General features: G+C 40.2%; 1 protein-coding gene across 2 annotated transcripts in view; it reads left to right on the top strand.

Moving 5' to 3' along the window:
- The window catches only part of Unc13c (unc-13 homolog C), a 426,173-nt gene that overhangs the window by 185,118 nt on the left and 223,340 nt on the right, over nucleotides 1-17,715 (top strand). For both annotated transcript variants that reach the window (XM_063264996.1, NM_173146.2), the window contains 2 exon segments: nucleotides 8,063-8,290; nucleotides 10,330-10,471. In XM_063264996.1, coding sequence (XP_063121066.1) covers nucleotides 8,063-8,290; nucleotides 10,330-10,471 — 370 coding nt within the window.

The raw sequence follows: 17,715 nt of genomic DNA, 5'->3' as shown, positions 1-17,715 counted from the left end.
TTTGATTGACCCTTGCATGGATAGATATAAAACTTCAAGCCTTTTAGTAATAGGTGTTCAAAACAAATTGATAATCTTTAAGCTAATTTAACTTAAAGTGAAAAACACTAATAAGCAGCATTTATGAACACTTTATAAAAATTATTTAGTATTAATAACTTTTACTACCTCTACAAAACAAATAGCTCACCCAACTCTCTTAAAGCAAGAAGGAAAAAGCCAAAAAGAAGTTATGCCCATGCACTGTCATGATGCTATTTTTAGTGAGTAAAATGTCGAGATTAAGACACATAAATATATCCATGGAGAATTATGTTATTGAATTTGCCCTAGGACCTAGGAGAAAATTCAGGAAAAGAGATCAGGTGGCAAAGTTGAGAAAAACTTTAAATGGAAAGTCTATTCCCCTAAAGAAAAAAAAATCAATAAATCCCACAAACTTTCATTTTCTGGGTTACAGTGTTTTCACATTAGTCTAACCTCTACCCCAAATCTAGCCAAGCATCATAAAGATGATGTGGGCAATGGGCCCAGCCTGCTACACTTCCAGTTTAGCCTTCAGTGCTATTTCAGCAATGGTGGCTACATTTGTGGTAGACAGAGGTGAAACAAAAGGAGAATTACTTCTCTACAATTCTACCTAGCACCTGCATGCCTGTGCTTTGCTGTACATGGGGCCTCAGTACTCAGGTATGCTCTTCAGTCCTACTATGGTGAGGGAGGTGGCAGCTGTCAGTTTCTCAGGAGCAAGGAACATGAGCCTACTATAGGCCCTGTCTGGAGCACAGTATCTGCAAGGCCTTTGTAGAGCCCATTATTCTAAACCACATGACTTTGTGAGAACATAGAGATCATCCCTAAGACTTCCCAGAGTTAAATTTTCTTGGTTTAGTCAATGATGTCTATACCTCAGGATCAACTGTCCTGTGTGTATGGGCTAAAAGACAAAACGGATCTGAGAGCTATGCCACCTCTCATATGTAGATCCTAGCCTCTGATGCATATATGCAAACAGACGGAAGTGAGAGTGAAGCCCAAAAATCTGGACAGGAAGCCAAGGAAGGGAAATAATATGTGATAAGGAAGAATGGGCTGGGAGTAAAGAAAATGTGGGACAGAGATGAGAAAATGAGTCTGTAAGACAGAGGCTACAAGCAGAGATTAGGGTCAGAAGGACGGCAGAGATGGGCTTGGGGAAGAATGATATAAACACCCTTAGATTAAAAATGTCAAGTGTTGATATGATGGTTCAGTGATTAAGAGCACTCACTACTCTTGCAAAGGATCTGAGTTTGGTTCTTAATATCCACAACTACCTGTCACTCCAGCTCCAGGAGATCTTACACCCTATCCTGGCCTCTGTGAGCATCTGCATTCACACACACACAGACACACACACACACAGACACACACACACACACACACACCTTAATTAAAATGTCATAATGATCGCTAACCCATTGTGAATTGTTTGTAAGATAGTTAGACAGATAGATAGATAGATAGATAGATAGATAGATAGATAGATAGATAGATAGATAATGATAGGTAGGTAGATTGATAATGGTAGGTAGGTAGGTAGATAGATAATGGTAGGTAGGTAGATAGATGGTAGATAGATAGATAGATAGATAGATAGATAGATAGATAGATGGATGGATGGATGGATGGATGGATGGATGGATGGATAGATAGATAGATAGATAGATAGATAGATAGATAGATAGATAGATAGATAGATAGAAACAGAAACTCACCTTGAAGGACAGTAGGATTTCATGGAGTGAACTCTACCTCCTAAAGAAGCAGCGGCCACTCACATCAGGGTAGATGTCGGATGCTTATCCTAGTGATGTTCTTTAGTCTGTACTCAGACAGAACAATGAAGAAGCCTGTCCACCCTGTCGCAGGGGGATAAGGTTGGAGATGGTGCCCTGCAACATGTTTGCATCCTACAAGGAAGTAGCATGGTGGATCGGAAAGCCTTAGGCAGTGTCCAGCAGCAGTTTGAACTGCTTGTGTCAAATTTCCTGAGTATGAACTTAAGCAGAAAGAAACCTGTGTTCGAAGTTTCTCGTGTGTTTATTGTGGTTTTGTTTTGTTGTTGTTTTGATTTTTTTTTTCATTTCTGAATAGGATGTGAAGAATCTAAATGTGATATGAAAACACACACACTCACCTTTCTTTCTTTCTTTCTTTCTTTCTTTCTTTCTTTCTTTCTTTCTTTCTTTAATCTCTCCCTTAATTTTGCCTTGACAAATTTGAAGAACTGAGCACATTTAAAAATTATTGATTTGTCTTCTTAAGCCATTAAGATATTTCTTTATGCTAAGTGGGAAATCTCAGGAATTTCCTATGAGATGCAAGAACTCGTCCTGATTTTTTTTTAAATTTTATTTTAGTGAAAGCATTTTCCAAACTCATGCTAGGAGACTGCATTTGCTGGTCGGGATGCTTAACTGCAATGGGGATGGTACAGGCAGAGTCAGAGTAGCAGGAGTTAGGGTTTGGCTTGGTCTGGGGGCAGATCCACTGACAGTCAAATCACTTCTGTAGAAGGTGGTAGTTCCTCATGAGAGGGTCCCCTGCCCACATGCCCCCATTTTCATCCCAGAGCTACCTACAGGGGTGGGAGAGCTGCTCCATCACACGGCAGCTCCCCCAGTTATCTACGCCTTTGTTTGCAAGAACTGTGGGCTATGCAGCTTTGAGTCTCCAAGGAGGGGGTGGCCACTGGGGGAGTTGCAGGTCTATCCCATGAAGAGACTGAAAGCCTGTGAAAGGAGAAGGGTTGGGGTTATCTCGGAAACAAAGTAACTAATGGGAAGGGTGGGAAGATGTCAACTCTGTGCCCACCTACATGATTCCCCAGAAAGAAAACAGGCATCCAAGGACCACCCACATGATGTCACAGGGAGAGACACGTTTCTATGCTACAAACTGCTAGACAGCAAGAGCCGTACTCAGAAGCCTCAGCCCTGATAGCCTGTGTGCTTTCCCCGAATGCTAGCCCACCACCGCCACCTGTGTCTGTTAACCTCAAGTGCATGTACTGGTTTCTGGATGTCTAAAAACAAACTAAGAAACTAAATTTTCCAGATTCTTTGGACTTTAATGTCTTTAGTCTTAGAGAACTGTATTGACACCAACTGGCTAATAGCTATGGAGACAGTAGCCTTTGGCAGGTACTGAGCGTGACTCTGTTCATGGATGCTTCGCAGTAATTGTAGAGCTCAAAGTCCTGAAATTCCTGGCTAGGGTGAAATACTTTGATAGATATCTCTGATCTTTGCTCGTTTGACTTTCTAAAATCCCACATTTAATCATCATTAGATGACAATAACTATCATTATTTATTACCCTTCCTATCTACTCCAGCTTCATCCTCACCTGACCTCATTAAAGGAGAGATCACTGTTGTTCCCGTTTACCTGTGGATGAGGCAGCTAAGGCTTAGGATGAAGAAGTAGCTATGGGGGTTGAAGTGAAGATCAATTGATAGGGCTTGCTTAGCAGTAATGACAGCCCCAGGGCACAGTACCTTATACTTTATAAAACCATACATAGCATGTCATGGTCACTAGCACTCAGAGTATAGAGACAGGAAGATCAGAAGTCCAAGAACATAATCAGCTACACTGCAAATTCAACCCTGGGAAATGCGACCCTGTTGTCTAAAAAGAAAGGGAAAGGAGAAAGGAAGAAGAGAAGGGACGAAGAAAGGGAGGGAGAGAAGTGAGGAGAAAAAAGGGAAGGAGGAAGGGAAAGAGGGAAAAAGTGGGTAGGGAGGAAAAGGGAGAGTAAAGAAGAGAGGAGAAGAGGAGAGGAGAGGAAAGGAGAGGAGAGGAGAGGAGAGGAGAGGAGAGGAGAGGAGAGGAGAGGAGAGGAGAGGAGAGGAAAGTTAAAATGCAAAAGGATGGTGTTCTGGTTCATTTGTAACTTTATAGGAAATCACCATAAACTATGTAGATACTGAATATCAAAACATCTCTCCCTGCATCAGCCCGCAGATACCCCCCACATTTGTCCCACTGCCAGCTATTGATCTTCTGTGCTCCACAGGGATTAAGCAGAGAGGGCTCCCTTGGCCCTGGATTGTAAGAACAACACCTGACACTGTCATGTTGATGATTAAGTTTCAATGCTGACATTTAGGGGAAGGACAAACATTCAGATCACATCAGCTAGTTCCTGGAAGGTGAGGATTTAACTCATATGGTCTTCTTTACCCCAAACATGCTAACTACATGCCTAGCACTGTATTGTCATGTTATCTTCTTAACCCATCCCTTCCATGTGTAGCTGGCTACTTGCCTTTGCATTGCCCTAACTGTGAGATGCATAAGCTGTCAGCTCAATCTAGTTCAGGTTCAGCAGGCTCAGCTTTCTCGTGAGAGGCACACAACCTTTGTTTCCAATGAATTCCAGATCTGAAGCAAGGAACACTTGGTTTCTCTTCATAACTATATTCTTAGCACTTTAATTATTGTCCTTCCTCCAGGATTATGACCCAGGGCACACACAGTCTGCAAAAAGCAGATGATTCATTAAATTGATTATGACTGTGTTTTTACCTTTAATTCCTTCAAGAACTAGCTTGGCATCTGTATCTCTTAAGCATTTGCTATTTTCTAAATACTGTGCTAGACATTAGGCTATGCATTTAATAAAGCATAGTCTGACCAGCTAGAGAGACAGACATATACACTGGTAAGTGGATCACTATACTAAACACAGGGGATTTGAGTGTTCACAGGTTGGCAGTAATTATATCACATTACGGTGCTAATGATACAAATGTGGCTTGTCCATTGTCTTTGTTTTCTGTAGTGAAGGACAGAAAGCGTAGTCAGTAGATTGGAAAGGACTGAATTTTCTGTTTAGGAGAACACAAAAATGTGTTCTTAGTACAGAGGGTAACACACTGAGGATTGCACAGTTGTGTGAAGCATTTGTTGTGTAAATGAGGACAGAAGGAGTCTGGGAACAAAGGAGAAGGTTGAAGTTTTATACATGTATACACACATAAGAATATACACCTAGGGCTGGAGAGATGGCTCAGCCGTTAAAGGCTAGGCTCACAACCAAAAATATAAGAATAGGACTGGAGAGATGGCTTAGTGGTTAAGAGCACTGTCTGCTCTTCCAGAGGTCCTGAGTTCAATTCCCAGCAACCACATGGTGGCTCACAACCATCTATAATCAAGTCTGGTGTCCTCTTCTGGCCTGCAGGTGCATACATGCAGGCAGAAAGCTGTATGATGTATATATACATAATAAATAAATAAATATTTAAAAAATATAAGAATATACACCTAAAGTATATAAACACACATGTACACATTAAGTATAAAACACACAAGGATATACACATAAAGTATATAAACACACATGTACACATCAAGTATATGAATACACATGTAAACATCAAGTGTAAAACACACATGTACATGTATCAAGTATAAAACACACAAAGATATACACATAAAGTATATAAACATACATATATGCATCAAGTATATGAACATATAAGAATATACACATAAAGCATAGAAATACACATGTACATATCAAATATATAAACACAGTAGGATATATACATAAAGACAGTAGGGGAGGGAAAGAAAGGAAGAGAGAAGGGTGGGGAAGTTGAAGCAGGCAGACCTACTTAATTAGAAAAATACTAGAATTGTAAAATAGAAAATTAGGAATTTCATGTGAAAACTCATATCATTCAAATTATAGGTGAAAAAAGAAAGAGAGAGAGGGGGAAGGAGGGAAGGAGGGAGGGAGAGGAAGGAAGGAAGGAAGGAAGGAAGGAAGGAAGGAAGGAAGGAAGAGAAAATGAGAGGTTCTGGTCAATAGTGAAATTCCGTAGAAAGAAACCAGTTTCCCTATGTGGAATATTTTCCCTTCTGTCTGTCCACCGAGCTGTTTAAATGGGAGATAGAGACTGGATGGGGCAGCACATCAGGGCTGGATGTGGGGGTGGGGATGAGAGAGGCTTTGCTGCGTTGCTTCTCCTTTGGTCTCAGCTATTGTTGGTCACCAGTGTCTTACTCCTTCTGGAAGCTACCAGAGTACTTTGAAAGACTTGCATAAATGCTTGTTTGCAGTTATTGCTGATTATCTTGCAATTACTTTGAAATAAACAGAATAAGCCCAAAAGACTGGGAATTTGTGACAAATTGCAGCAATTTAAAAACACAGTCTGATTGGAAAATTAAGATGTGTGTTTGATTAACAATGATGAGGAATGAAAAGGGGTCACAGACCAGCCGCCAAATTAATTACAAACTCATATCTGAAACCCCGATCGAAGCTCTTCCGAAACAAAACGTAAACGCGGAAAAATTTCAAAGCCACGCATCTTCTCTGGAAATGACAGATAAGGGGCTTAAACATAAGTTTCTGTCAGCCTTCCCTCCCCAAATTGGCAATTTCAGTTCACAGATCTGACTAATCCGTACGTATTCAAGCAGGAACGCAACCACGACATCAAAAAAGGAGGTACAAGATTTCAAAGTTAATTGTCAGAGGTTTGATTCTTTGGGATAAGGAAGCTCTTGGAGTTCTAAAGTTTGTAGTCGCTGCTTAAGTGAACATTCACTGTGTAAACAGCACTCAGCTGGACCATCCTCTTGAATTTAGAAGTATAAGCCCAGGGCCCTTGACAATATAGGACTGGAGCATTCTTTCTAGAGCCTCTGGACTAACCAGCCGCCATGATCTTAACTTCTGGGTATAAGGTTGTGGAATGAATATCACCTTCCTACTGCTTCTAACCCTCCAAAGCCACCAAGCAAGCACATGTTTCCAGACACTCTGAATCCTGCAGGTATTTTCTACTGACCTTTGACATTTAAGGACTATTCTAGTACTTGAAGTCAAATATGTCTGTTAGGTAGTGCAGATCTGCGTCCAACCTAACTCGCTATATTTTACTGAGTAAAAACTATGCACTGTGTAGTCAAGCTGTTGCTGGTAAATTACAAACATGCTTAATTACTTAATGGCACATAATTTACAAATACACAGCTGTTATAGGGCATGTTTTCACAGATGAGGAGGGTGTTTAGAATGTTCTTTAAATTAGGATTCACTCTTTTTTAATCTTCTCATTTAAATATGTCTGAGGGCTGGTGGGTGAGATGGCAGAGAGCATAAAGGTGCCTTTCAACCAACACCTCAGGGTGAGTTCAATCCCCAGAACCCACATGGTTGTAGAAGAAACAGACTCTGACATTTCCCTGTGTGCCATGACACAGGCATACACACACATGTGCACACTTGCATCCTAGGAGGCCATGCCCAGCAGTGAGGATACCTGTGGTAGGTGGGGAGGTTGGAGGCTACAGACATGGTACTTGGGGAGTACTTGGGAAGCATTGGTGAATCACTGAATACCCAGGAAGTTGTGTCAGTCACAAAATAAACAACAGCCCCCTGTAAATTGAAAGGCTTTGGTGGAAAGTGAAACTTAGCCCATTTGACTGTAAATATGTTTGTTGGTGAGGGTTGAAGTGTGCTGTCTGCTAGGTGCCATAGCACTCAGAACAGCTGTTTACAGAGAAGAACTCCAGGTGGATATTCACTATGTTTTGGTATGCAATGTATGTGTGGAATGGGAATTCTTTTGTTGTCCATAAAACTCAGAATGTCATTAGTGCCCATCCCACTGAGAAAAGTTGGATGAGCTCTGCACTGCTTGTTTCCAGCTGAAATGGGTCACTTACGTCCAATCCAGTTCTCAGTTCTGTTTAGGGTGTTAAATACATGCATGGCTTATGTGGCACTCTGACTGTTGTTGTTTGTAATTCAAATACTTGTCAAACTCCTTGTTTGTTCCAGTATTGTGGTTGTGTGGGTGACTGACACCCACTCGGTTGTCAATAATGCTAACACGGACCAATGCACTTGGTACAGTGATTCATTCTCCTGATGTTTAACAGAAAAGTCACCCGAGCTCCTCTCGTCTAAATCTTTGACATACATGCAACTCCTTTTGAACCATCCCAGAGGGACTCCTGTGCATTCATCCAGCCACTAATTTCCGTTGCAGGAGCAGCGGAGAAGAGCTCTAAGCATGGTGCAGAGGACAAGACGCAGACCATCATCACAGCCATGAAAGAAAGAATGAAGATCAGGGAGAGGAACAGGCCAGAGGTGTTTGAAGTCATTCAGGAAATGTTCCAGATCTCCAAAGAGGATTTTGTGCAGTACACAAAGGCTGCCAAGCAGAGCGTGCTAGATGGCACGTCCAAGTGGTCAGCGAAAATAACCATCACAGGTAGAATACATCTGTTAAGTATTTTATTCCATATAGAGGGTTCGTTAGGTGGATCAGGAATCACCCCTAATTAAAAAACTAGATAAAATAGATTTTTAAAAACATCTCATCAATGTTAACAAATATTCCTATTCAATTTTCTCAAATAAATGCTGGAAAATTAGAATAATTTCAGTCTATATTCTGTTAACTTACTTGTCAAAATTTTAAAGATTTAACAAAGTAGCTTTTCAAGTTGCCTGCTGCTGAATAATGATATAGTGTCAATAGTAGCCTCACTGAGGGTCATTATTAGTGTGTCGCTTTAAGGGCAATCATCTTAGTAACTACGCACACGTCCACCTGATCCTTAAGCAAACACCAGTGATGGTTTAAGCCCTTTAAATTAAAACTCTAAAGTTGTTCCTTTGAATGATTTTAGATTGCACATGGGAGCTGGAGAGATGGGTTATTGTTGAATTAATACTTATCCCTCTTATAGTAACCGCGTTTAAGTTCCTGGTTTAAGGACCTGGGTTAAGTTGCCAGTACCAACATAGAGGCTTACAACCACCTATAATTCTAGGTACAATAGATCTGACGCCCTTTGCTTACCTCCATGAGCACTGCATACATCTCATACACATGCAAACATGTAGGCAATATACACATATACTAAAAATAAGCAACACCATGAACATAGACCAATCTTCTATCATTTTATTACATAATAAAATAAAGATCCTCTCTTTATTGGATTAAGCTACATTCATACCCAATCTATTACCTTTTTAAATCATTTGAATTTTGCTGGACATATTTTTGCACATGCTGCATGTAACCTGAGCCAATTCACATACGTAAGCCCGTACAATTGGATGTTTTCTTGATTATTTTTTAATTTACAGCTATAACTGTATGTTTCTGCTCATGCCCAGTATGTTGTTTTCCAATATGAATACAATTCAGAATGATAAAACCTAGCTAGCTAATTTGCAAAGTGTCATTTTGTTCTGAAAGCTCACAACACCTGTCCTGTGCTTTAAGAATGCAGTACATAGTATTTGGCATAGTCACTTTGCTCTGTGATGTGTCTCTTGAAATATGTTCCTCCTACCAAATCCTAAAATATACTACATATTTACACGTGCGCACACACACACACACACACACACACACATACACACACACACACACACCATGCCGTCTTTCTCTAAGACCTCAACAGCTTCTTGCACACAGTTGTAGTTTTAGTCTTATAGGGGTGGCATAATTTTGTATCAGGTCCTTTCACTGAACACAATCTCTTCCAATTTCATGCATGCTGTGGGAAGTGGCGGTATTTTACTATGAATTCCTATTAATAAGAAAATGCTTGAGTCAACATGTATCAAAGTGAGATTTATACCTGTGAAAGGTACACAAAAAATTGTTTCATATCACTGATTATTAGAAAAATGTAGATTCAAACACATGTTCACTCTAACATGTGTGAGTACCCTCCAAATATACAAAAACAACAACAAACAAAAAAAAAACCTGTGGGTCAGAATATAGAGGGAAAGGAGCCCAGTACAGTGGTAAGAGGAATGTAAATTAAAACCGTTATTATGAAGAGCAAGAAGAAGAGTCCTATAAAATATTCAAAATGTAACTACCACCTGTCCCAGTGGTCCCACAATGCAGTGTAGTCCCCAAAGAGACAAAACCAAAAACCACTATCTTAAGTAAATAAAGTTAAGTAAATCCTAACTCCTGTGCCCACCGCAGCACAAGTCACAGCAGCTGAGGTATTGGTTCAGCATAGGTGTCCATCAACAGAAGGACAAAGGAAAGTGATTGGCACTCATGGTGGGTAGTGCTCAGCAGGAGAAAGAACAGAAGAGATGGTACAGTCATCATTCACATTCTGTTCTAGATGATTGTGGTGTTCAGTGAGCTGTGGGAACGAGTGCGGTGAGGTTGAATCTGCAAGCCCAGATTACAGAAAATATGATCTCCGATGGTTTTGGTTCTGAGAACATTGTCATATTAAAGCCTTTATTTCTGGTTCATTTCAGTGGTTTCTGCACAAGGCTTGCAGGCAAAAGACAAAACAGGGTCCAGTGACCCATATGTGACAGTTCAAGTTGGCAAGAATAAAAGAAGAACGAAAACTATCTTTGGAAACTTGAATCCGGTGTGGGATGAGAAGTTCTACTTGTAAGTATACACCATAAAGCTATCACATAGACAAGAGTATTTGAGAATGAATTTAAGACAGGCTCACGAATGCTAAAGAAGTCACTGCTGTACTTCAATCTCATGCAGAAATGTTGAAAAGGGAAACAAGAATTTTAAACGTAATATTATGAAATATTTTGTTTACTCCTTAGAAGTACAGTTGGGGCAGCATTGGAGGAAATAGCATGAGATTTACTGTGTGGTCTGTGACTTGGATGTGAGTCCCCAGAGTTGGGAACCCATGGGCTGTGCAAGTGCTGTGCTACATGTGAAGATTTGTGACTAATGACAGAAAAGATATTTGGGGCGCTGCCTCATCCATGCATCACGGTAGACGTGAGACTAGACCACCCAGAGAAAACGGCTGATGATAACTTTATGACCTTTCACTGTCTTTGAGGACATTTATTTATAAACTCTTACATCTTGACCCTAACAGCAGGAAATCACTTTCCTCTCCAGAATCCTTTTCTTTCTATAACTCTTCTTGAGAAAAAATGATGTAATGATTTCTAGTTATCTGGTAAAAAGTTGCTAAGAGGTTTAAGTCTGCTGTGCCTTCTTTATATGCTAAGAGAGCAATCTTGGATCTGTTTATGTGTTTAACAAGTGAGGTGTGGGGTTTTGTGGTTGTTATTTGTTTGAATATAGGCCAGTGAAAAGTGTTTTATAAAAATTGGCTTAGAGAACCACTTTGGACTGTGTAACGATGAAATGAATGATGAGGTTTGGGTGACGACTCTCTTCAGAGGGATGGGTAAGATCATCCCTAACTCTTTTTCAATGAAGACAAGAAATCAATGGGTAGTTGCAAATTGAGATTCTATTGGAATCAAGTAAATGAATACGGTCAGTTAAAGGCTCTGGGGACATGGGAGATAGAGACCTGCCCTAACCAAGAGCAAAGAACTCAGGGCTGAGGCAGCTGGACGGCCACAGCATCATGCAGACAGGATGCCATAGAGCCTGCAGATCTTTGGTGGAAGCCACACACACGAAACTTTAAAAATACCTTGGCTGAGGCCTCATTCATGGGCTGAAACTACACATAGGTGTCACCGCAGACAAGATGGTGAACTTGCCTCTTACTTCGAAAACATTGCCATGCCCCACATGTCTTTCCCTCTGACTTCCCTTGTGCCAAGCAAAAGCCAATCTGGGTGCTGATGTGGCAAGCTTTGTGTTTCTCATTTTCCATGTATGGAGTCAAGAGGCATGTGCCCTTCTTCCGCAGAGTTCCATTTGCTCGACATAGGTGCTTTGAATTCTAGAATGCATCACCAGTTCTTATCATTTTTAGTGCTGGGTAGTATTCCAGTATCGTTTCCTGTTTATCTCACAAATGTACAGATGTCCCGGGTCTAATCCAAACTCTGGTTCTTGGTAAGACTGTCTCAAATATTTTAAGTTTTAGCATTCTGCCTTATATACAGTGGCCTCTTGTGTAGGTTTTATTATGTATCTTACAGCTAAGAGTTGTTAAGCATTGTTGTGCTTATATGCTGTGTCTCTTCCTTGATTAAGTGCCTATTCAAACATTTTGGCATTTTTACACGGAGTTTTGTATAATTTTTTCTAGTTGCATATGCTTGATAGTTTTACACTCAGATCTTGATGCATATTTAAGTAAAATTTAGTATGCTATAAGTTATACCTATGAATATTTGAGTGTTTGTCCCTGGAAGCATTGTTTGTTCTCAGCTAAATTGGTTCTTTACCTTTTGATGGAATTCAGCCCTGCATGTGTGGGTGGCTGTATTTCAGGACTCTTTGTTCCGTTCTGTTTGTCTGTTTATACTCTGGACTATGGAGCTCGATGGACCAAACCCTTATTAAGAAGTCTGGAATTAAGAAAGCCGGGGCCGCGTGGTGTTCTTCCTTTTCTCAAAGTTATGTTTGCTGCATTAAGATGGTTCCATTATTTCCATATTAATTTCATAATCAGTTTATTACTTTCTTTATAAAATAAATCCACGAAAGAGTCAACTCCAAGTAGACTTTTTATTTCTTAATAGCCCTGTGTGAGATTCTAGTATTAAATCAAATGGAAATGACACAGTGAGCATCTCAGACTCGTTCCTAGCTCACCAGGAAGCGTTCTGGCCTTTGTTAATTCAGGTCCTAGCTTCTGTGGCTCTATTGGGGCTGCTCTTTCTTCATTTAGGAGAAACAGCTTCTACTGCATTCTCTCTGTGCAGAGAATTCTGATGAGAATGCCTACGTTGGATTGTGTTCTTTTCCTGTGTGCGTTGACATGTCCATATGGGTTAGATTATCATTTGGTAAAATTATTTTCAAGATCTATTTCGTTGTGTCTGTGTTCCCATTGCTCCCTGCAGGAAGTCTACTTGGTCCTTGTTTTTACAGGGTACATATGTCTTCTCCCTTCCTGCTGCCCTTGATATTTTATTCTCTGTGCTCATTTGTGCAATGCCGTCACTGGGTTACCACTGGTACACTGGTCCCTTTCCTTGTGTTTCTGATGCTTAGGATATGTTGAAGTGCTTGAGCCTGTGGACCTGAATTTCCTCTAACCAATGGGAAACATCCTGGTTATTATTTCTGCTTCTCACCCCAATTGTGGAAACTCCACTGATACATGCTTGAGTTGAAGTTTTCCTCAGTTTCTTGATGCTCTGACTTGATTCGATTTCATTTTCTTTGCTGTACAGAATGGTTTGGTTTTGATTTTTAAGATTTATTTTAAGCTGCAGGTATGAATATCTCTGATATTGTTCTTTGTGCTCTGAATATTTGACTTGTGGGGTTCTTTTTTGTTTCCAGATAAGACTTTTGATTTTTCCCTAGTTCTGCGAAGAACATCGTATCGGTATTTTAGTGTGATTACACAGCATTGGTTGTTCTGACTGTGTAGCTGTTTCACACTATTAATTCGCCCTCTCCATGAATGCGGATTATCTTTGCATCTGGAAGGTTTTTTCCATTTTTGCATTATTCCCTAGTTCCACTGTGGAGGCTTTTTGCCTCCCTTTGTTGGGTTTCTTCCTAAGTTTTTGTTTGTTCTCCTCTTCAGAGCTATAATTGATGGCATATTCTTTGCCTGCTTTCTCCCTGGAGGGCTTCATCATGCCTGGTGTGTAGAAGAAGTATTTCATTTTGATATGTGGATTCTGTATTCTACTACTTAGTTGAATTTTTTCATTGGCCCTGAAGGTCTGTTAACTGTTTGAGCCTATCCAATACCTACCATAAATGTTTGATGCCCTTGACAAACAATAACATTTCTGTCCACAAAGCTTAGTTTGTCTGCAAGGTTTTCTCAATCTGCAACATGTTTTTCTGTTTGCACGTCTTTACATCTATATTGTGTCTTGGATAACGTTGTGAATATCTCTTTGACAACAGCTTGGGACAGCATTGCAAATATCACTCTGTCGGCAGCTGGGTATTCTGACATTCTGCAAATATTCTTACTCTTTGCTCTGAAAATTGGTTATATAGAAAAATTTCATTCGTTTGGATCTCGTTTTAAAAATCTACTAGACAGAATTGAAATGGGGCTTAATCGTTAATAATCATGCTGTTCCCTAAGAAGGCCAGAGACTTATGTGCACTCTGCTTACTGACTCTTGAATTCTGAGGCCTTTCTCTCAATTAAATGGAAAATGGCTACTTTGCCTGGCCCTCGCTGGGCACTGGGCCTTGTTGCATCAAATCCATCTACTGTTCTTATGCCAACTTGAGGCCATGCCCTCATCATCATTAAGTGACTTCTGACAAGGAATCCTCCTCCTGTTCTGCTCTCTTCAGTGCTGTGGCCTGTGACCTCCAGCTGCCTTACTCTTCCTGGAGTCTGAGCTTTATCTTTTCAGCCAAGAGAGACCAGGTGGCTCCATGTTTCTTGAACAGTGGCTAGGACAGTCTCCTCAGACAAGAAGCTGAAGTAATTATGAAGCTCGCTTGAGTTTTGATCCTGCAGGGGTCAGCTCATTGACTTCATTATGTTTGTATCCCTTGTCGACTTCCTTTTATGTGGGATAATATTCCTCGTTAGTCAGTATTGACTGGGATGAAAGTCTGAGAGCCCGAGTTGAATGGTAAGTGTAAGAGTCACGACAGGTCATGGCAGGCAAAATGAACACCTCTCAGGGATTTGATATGTAGATGGCCAATACCCAACCATTCGTATTTAATCTTATAAAGATTCTCCATGAGAAATCAGCTAAGTGTTTGTATGCAGGGAAAGTGTTTGTATGATAAATGTTTCTATGTAGAAAGAAAGACCCCCATACAGAAGGGTCTTTCATACAGAAGGTTTAGATATGATAGTGGTCAGTACTCACACCAGCCAAAAATAATGTCAATCCCATACAACCTAGAAAGCATGGGATAGGCACCCAAAAGTATATATCCAGATTCTGGGAATTATGGCAACATAATGATAATATTCTCATTAAAAAGTATTCTCATTAAAAATGCACACGTGTAAGGCTGTTAAAAGAGAATGGGAGCAGCAGACCTGAAAACTTGTTAGGTCTGTGGCTTTTATTTTGTTGATGAGAAAATTGAAGTTCAGATGGGTTGTGAAAGAGACAGTTTTAAGAAGCATCCCCCTGTTGTGAAGCTGAATACAAGCCATAGGTAATGGTGGCTGGATGTGCCTTTTTCTACAACCAGATTCTCCACTCTGAGGCAAGCCGGCACAAATCTTCTAAAAACAAAAATGAAATCATTGTTCAATTTTTGGATGTGATTATAAAGCTTAATTGTCCCTTTGTTAAAGGCCCTTTGATGCCCTCTGGAGATTTTTATTTCAATTTTAATTTTTACCACTTCTTGCACAGCTTAAATTGAGAATTTTTAAGTGTGTGTGTGTGTGTGTGTGTGTGTGTGTGTGTGTGTGTGTGAGTTAATAAAACTAGAAATAGAAAAGGGAGAGAAGATATCACAGGGGAAGAGTAGAGAGAAGGACAAAGAGAAAGGAGAAGATTGCAATGGAGAACATGTAATAAGAAGGCAGACAGGGAATGCAGCCAGGAAGAAATGGGGCCAGTAAGACGACAGTGGGGAGCATATTGAACAAAGGATGTATAAAAATGCCATAACAAAATGCAGTCTTCTATATGCTAACTTAAAAGTTAATTTTAAGAAATGGGTGGATGGTATGTGACTCAAGAATGGGCCATTCTAGAGTGCTTCAGAGAAGAAAGGCATGACCCCTGGAGCCCTAGCAGAAGCCTGGAGAATGAGGGGCTGTCACACATCTCTCATTTCTAAAAGACCACATGAAGATTAGTGGTGACAATGCCAATTATAGTTCTTTGGAGATGAAAATGTCTTATAGAGTTAAGGTGTTCTCAGTTTTGGCTGTTTGATAGTCACTTGGGTCCTCACTTCACAATTAATTGTGACATTTGATTCTAATTCCCCATGCTAAGATAATGGTATCTTTTGTGCGTATAAACCATTCCCTAAAATGGAGAGGAAGGAGTTGTCTCTATTGGGTAACAGAGAGAAAACAACCCTCAGGTATGTTCTTTTAATGATAAATATGAGAGCTAAGAAATTTGTGTCTCATGTATATGTTGGTGGGATGTTTCCAGAGGATTCGCTAGTTAACCCTTCAAGCCTCATTTCCCCCTGGATTTTGTTTAAGTTTGTTTGTTTGTTGTTTTCAAATTTCTGGAACAGAAAAAAAAATCTGCATTGTATTTTCGTAGAAGGAAGGTGGTCATAGCATCCTTCTTGACATCTAAGGAAGCCTTTAAATGCTTCAAATCATGAGAAATTGGTCTATATATTTTCTTGTTGGTGCTAGACCAAATGTCTGCTAAGAATCAATTCAAGGAATAACTGGTTTATTCTAGCTTACACTTCCAGGGGTAGAGTTTATCCAGTCAAGAAGGTATGGCAGTGGAAATATTGTTCCACCATTAAGAGCCAAGCACAAATGGGAAACAGCGAGTTTTGAAGCTTGAAGGCTCCCTTCCAAGAATGTGCTCCAGTGAGGCTACACTTCCAATAGGTCCCATGGTCTTTGCCAACAGTGCCACCAGCTCAGGACCAAGAGTTCAAACACAAAAGCCTGTGGGGGACACTCCACGTTCAAACCACTTCACTTATATATGTAAACATTATTCTCCCCTTCAACTCAGTGTTGTTGTGAGATATGCTGTAACCCAAGAGCACCGTGAACTCGTGACAGAGCTATTCAGAGAGATGATTGCCTCCTCAGCCCTTTAGAAGTGTTTATTAACTATCTCCACTTCCAGACGCCTGGCTCTAGTAGCAGACAAAGAGCCACAGGCATCTGGCTGTCACCAAGCCATGTGCTGCTCAGCCAGGGATGAATGTGAATTAAACATAAACTGTGCTGTATACAAGATGGTTTATTTAACACTACAATTAAATAAAAATTCCTGCATACCACAGCAGATTAATATTTTAAAATGACAGGTGGAAAGCAATCAAGATTTGATTTATTGCTTCGATCACTCACACAGTCCTTCCTGCTGCTGGATGGGAGAGGCAGCATTTCCTTAGCTTGCCATGATGGTCTCTGCTTAGCATATCATTTGTTACAGAAGATGTTTTTATGTGTTTTCAAAGCAGGAGGAAGTCTACTCACCCTTTATGAGCTTACACTTTTTTTGTTTTTGTTTTTACTAATCACAGAGTGTATTGTGAATGTGCCCTAAAAGAGAGCAATTACAACCAGTGTTGCCTCTCACTTGCAAAGAAGTTGAGTCCTTTGTTACCAATCCATAATCAGCAGAGACAATAAAATGGAGTTATTTTGCCATTACTTTGCAATAGAACATATGAATTTTGTAACGAGAGAAAGGGCTAGAGAAAGTGGACTATGTTTCTTAAAAACACAAATTGGAAACCCAAAGAGAATTAATATACAGCAAACTATGAAAAACATACAGCCCTAAAGACTGTCCCATAGTCTTTTGGGGGCAGAGATAGAGGAGGTCATGATCTTTGCTTAGTTTCAAACTGAAAATGAATCTGGGTATGGTGAATCAGCCCATGATCCTACACTTGGAATGTGGAGGCAGGAAGATCAAGAATTGAAACCCAGTACCCTAGACTACATGAAATCCAGTACAATTCAAACAACATACTCAGATTCCTTAGTAAATAATAGAACTTAAAACAGGAATTCAAACTGTCAGATCCAAAGGAAACTCCATTTCCACAAATTCTGGTAGAAGCCAGCATTCCTTAGGAACTTTGAGGCTGGTTCCCAACTACCA

The sequence above is a fragment of the Rattus norvegicus genome, chromosome 8, assembly GCF_036323735.1.
Source record: "Rattus norvegicus strain BN/NHsdMcwi chromosome 8, GRCr8, whole genome shotgun sequence".
Taxonomy (NCBI): Eukaryota; Metazoa; Chordata; class Mammalia; order Rodentia; family Muridae; genus Rattus; species Rattus norvegicus.
The sequence above is the reverse complement of the archived record's forward strand: the minus strand, read 5'-3'. Positions and strand labels throughout refer to the sequence as shown.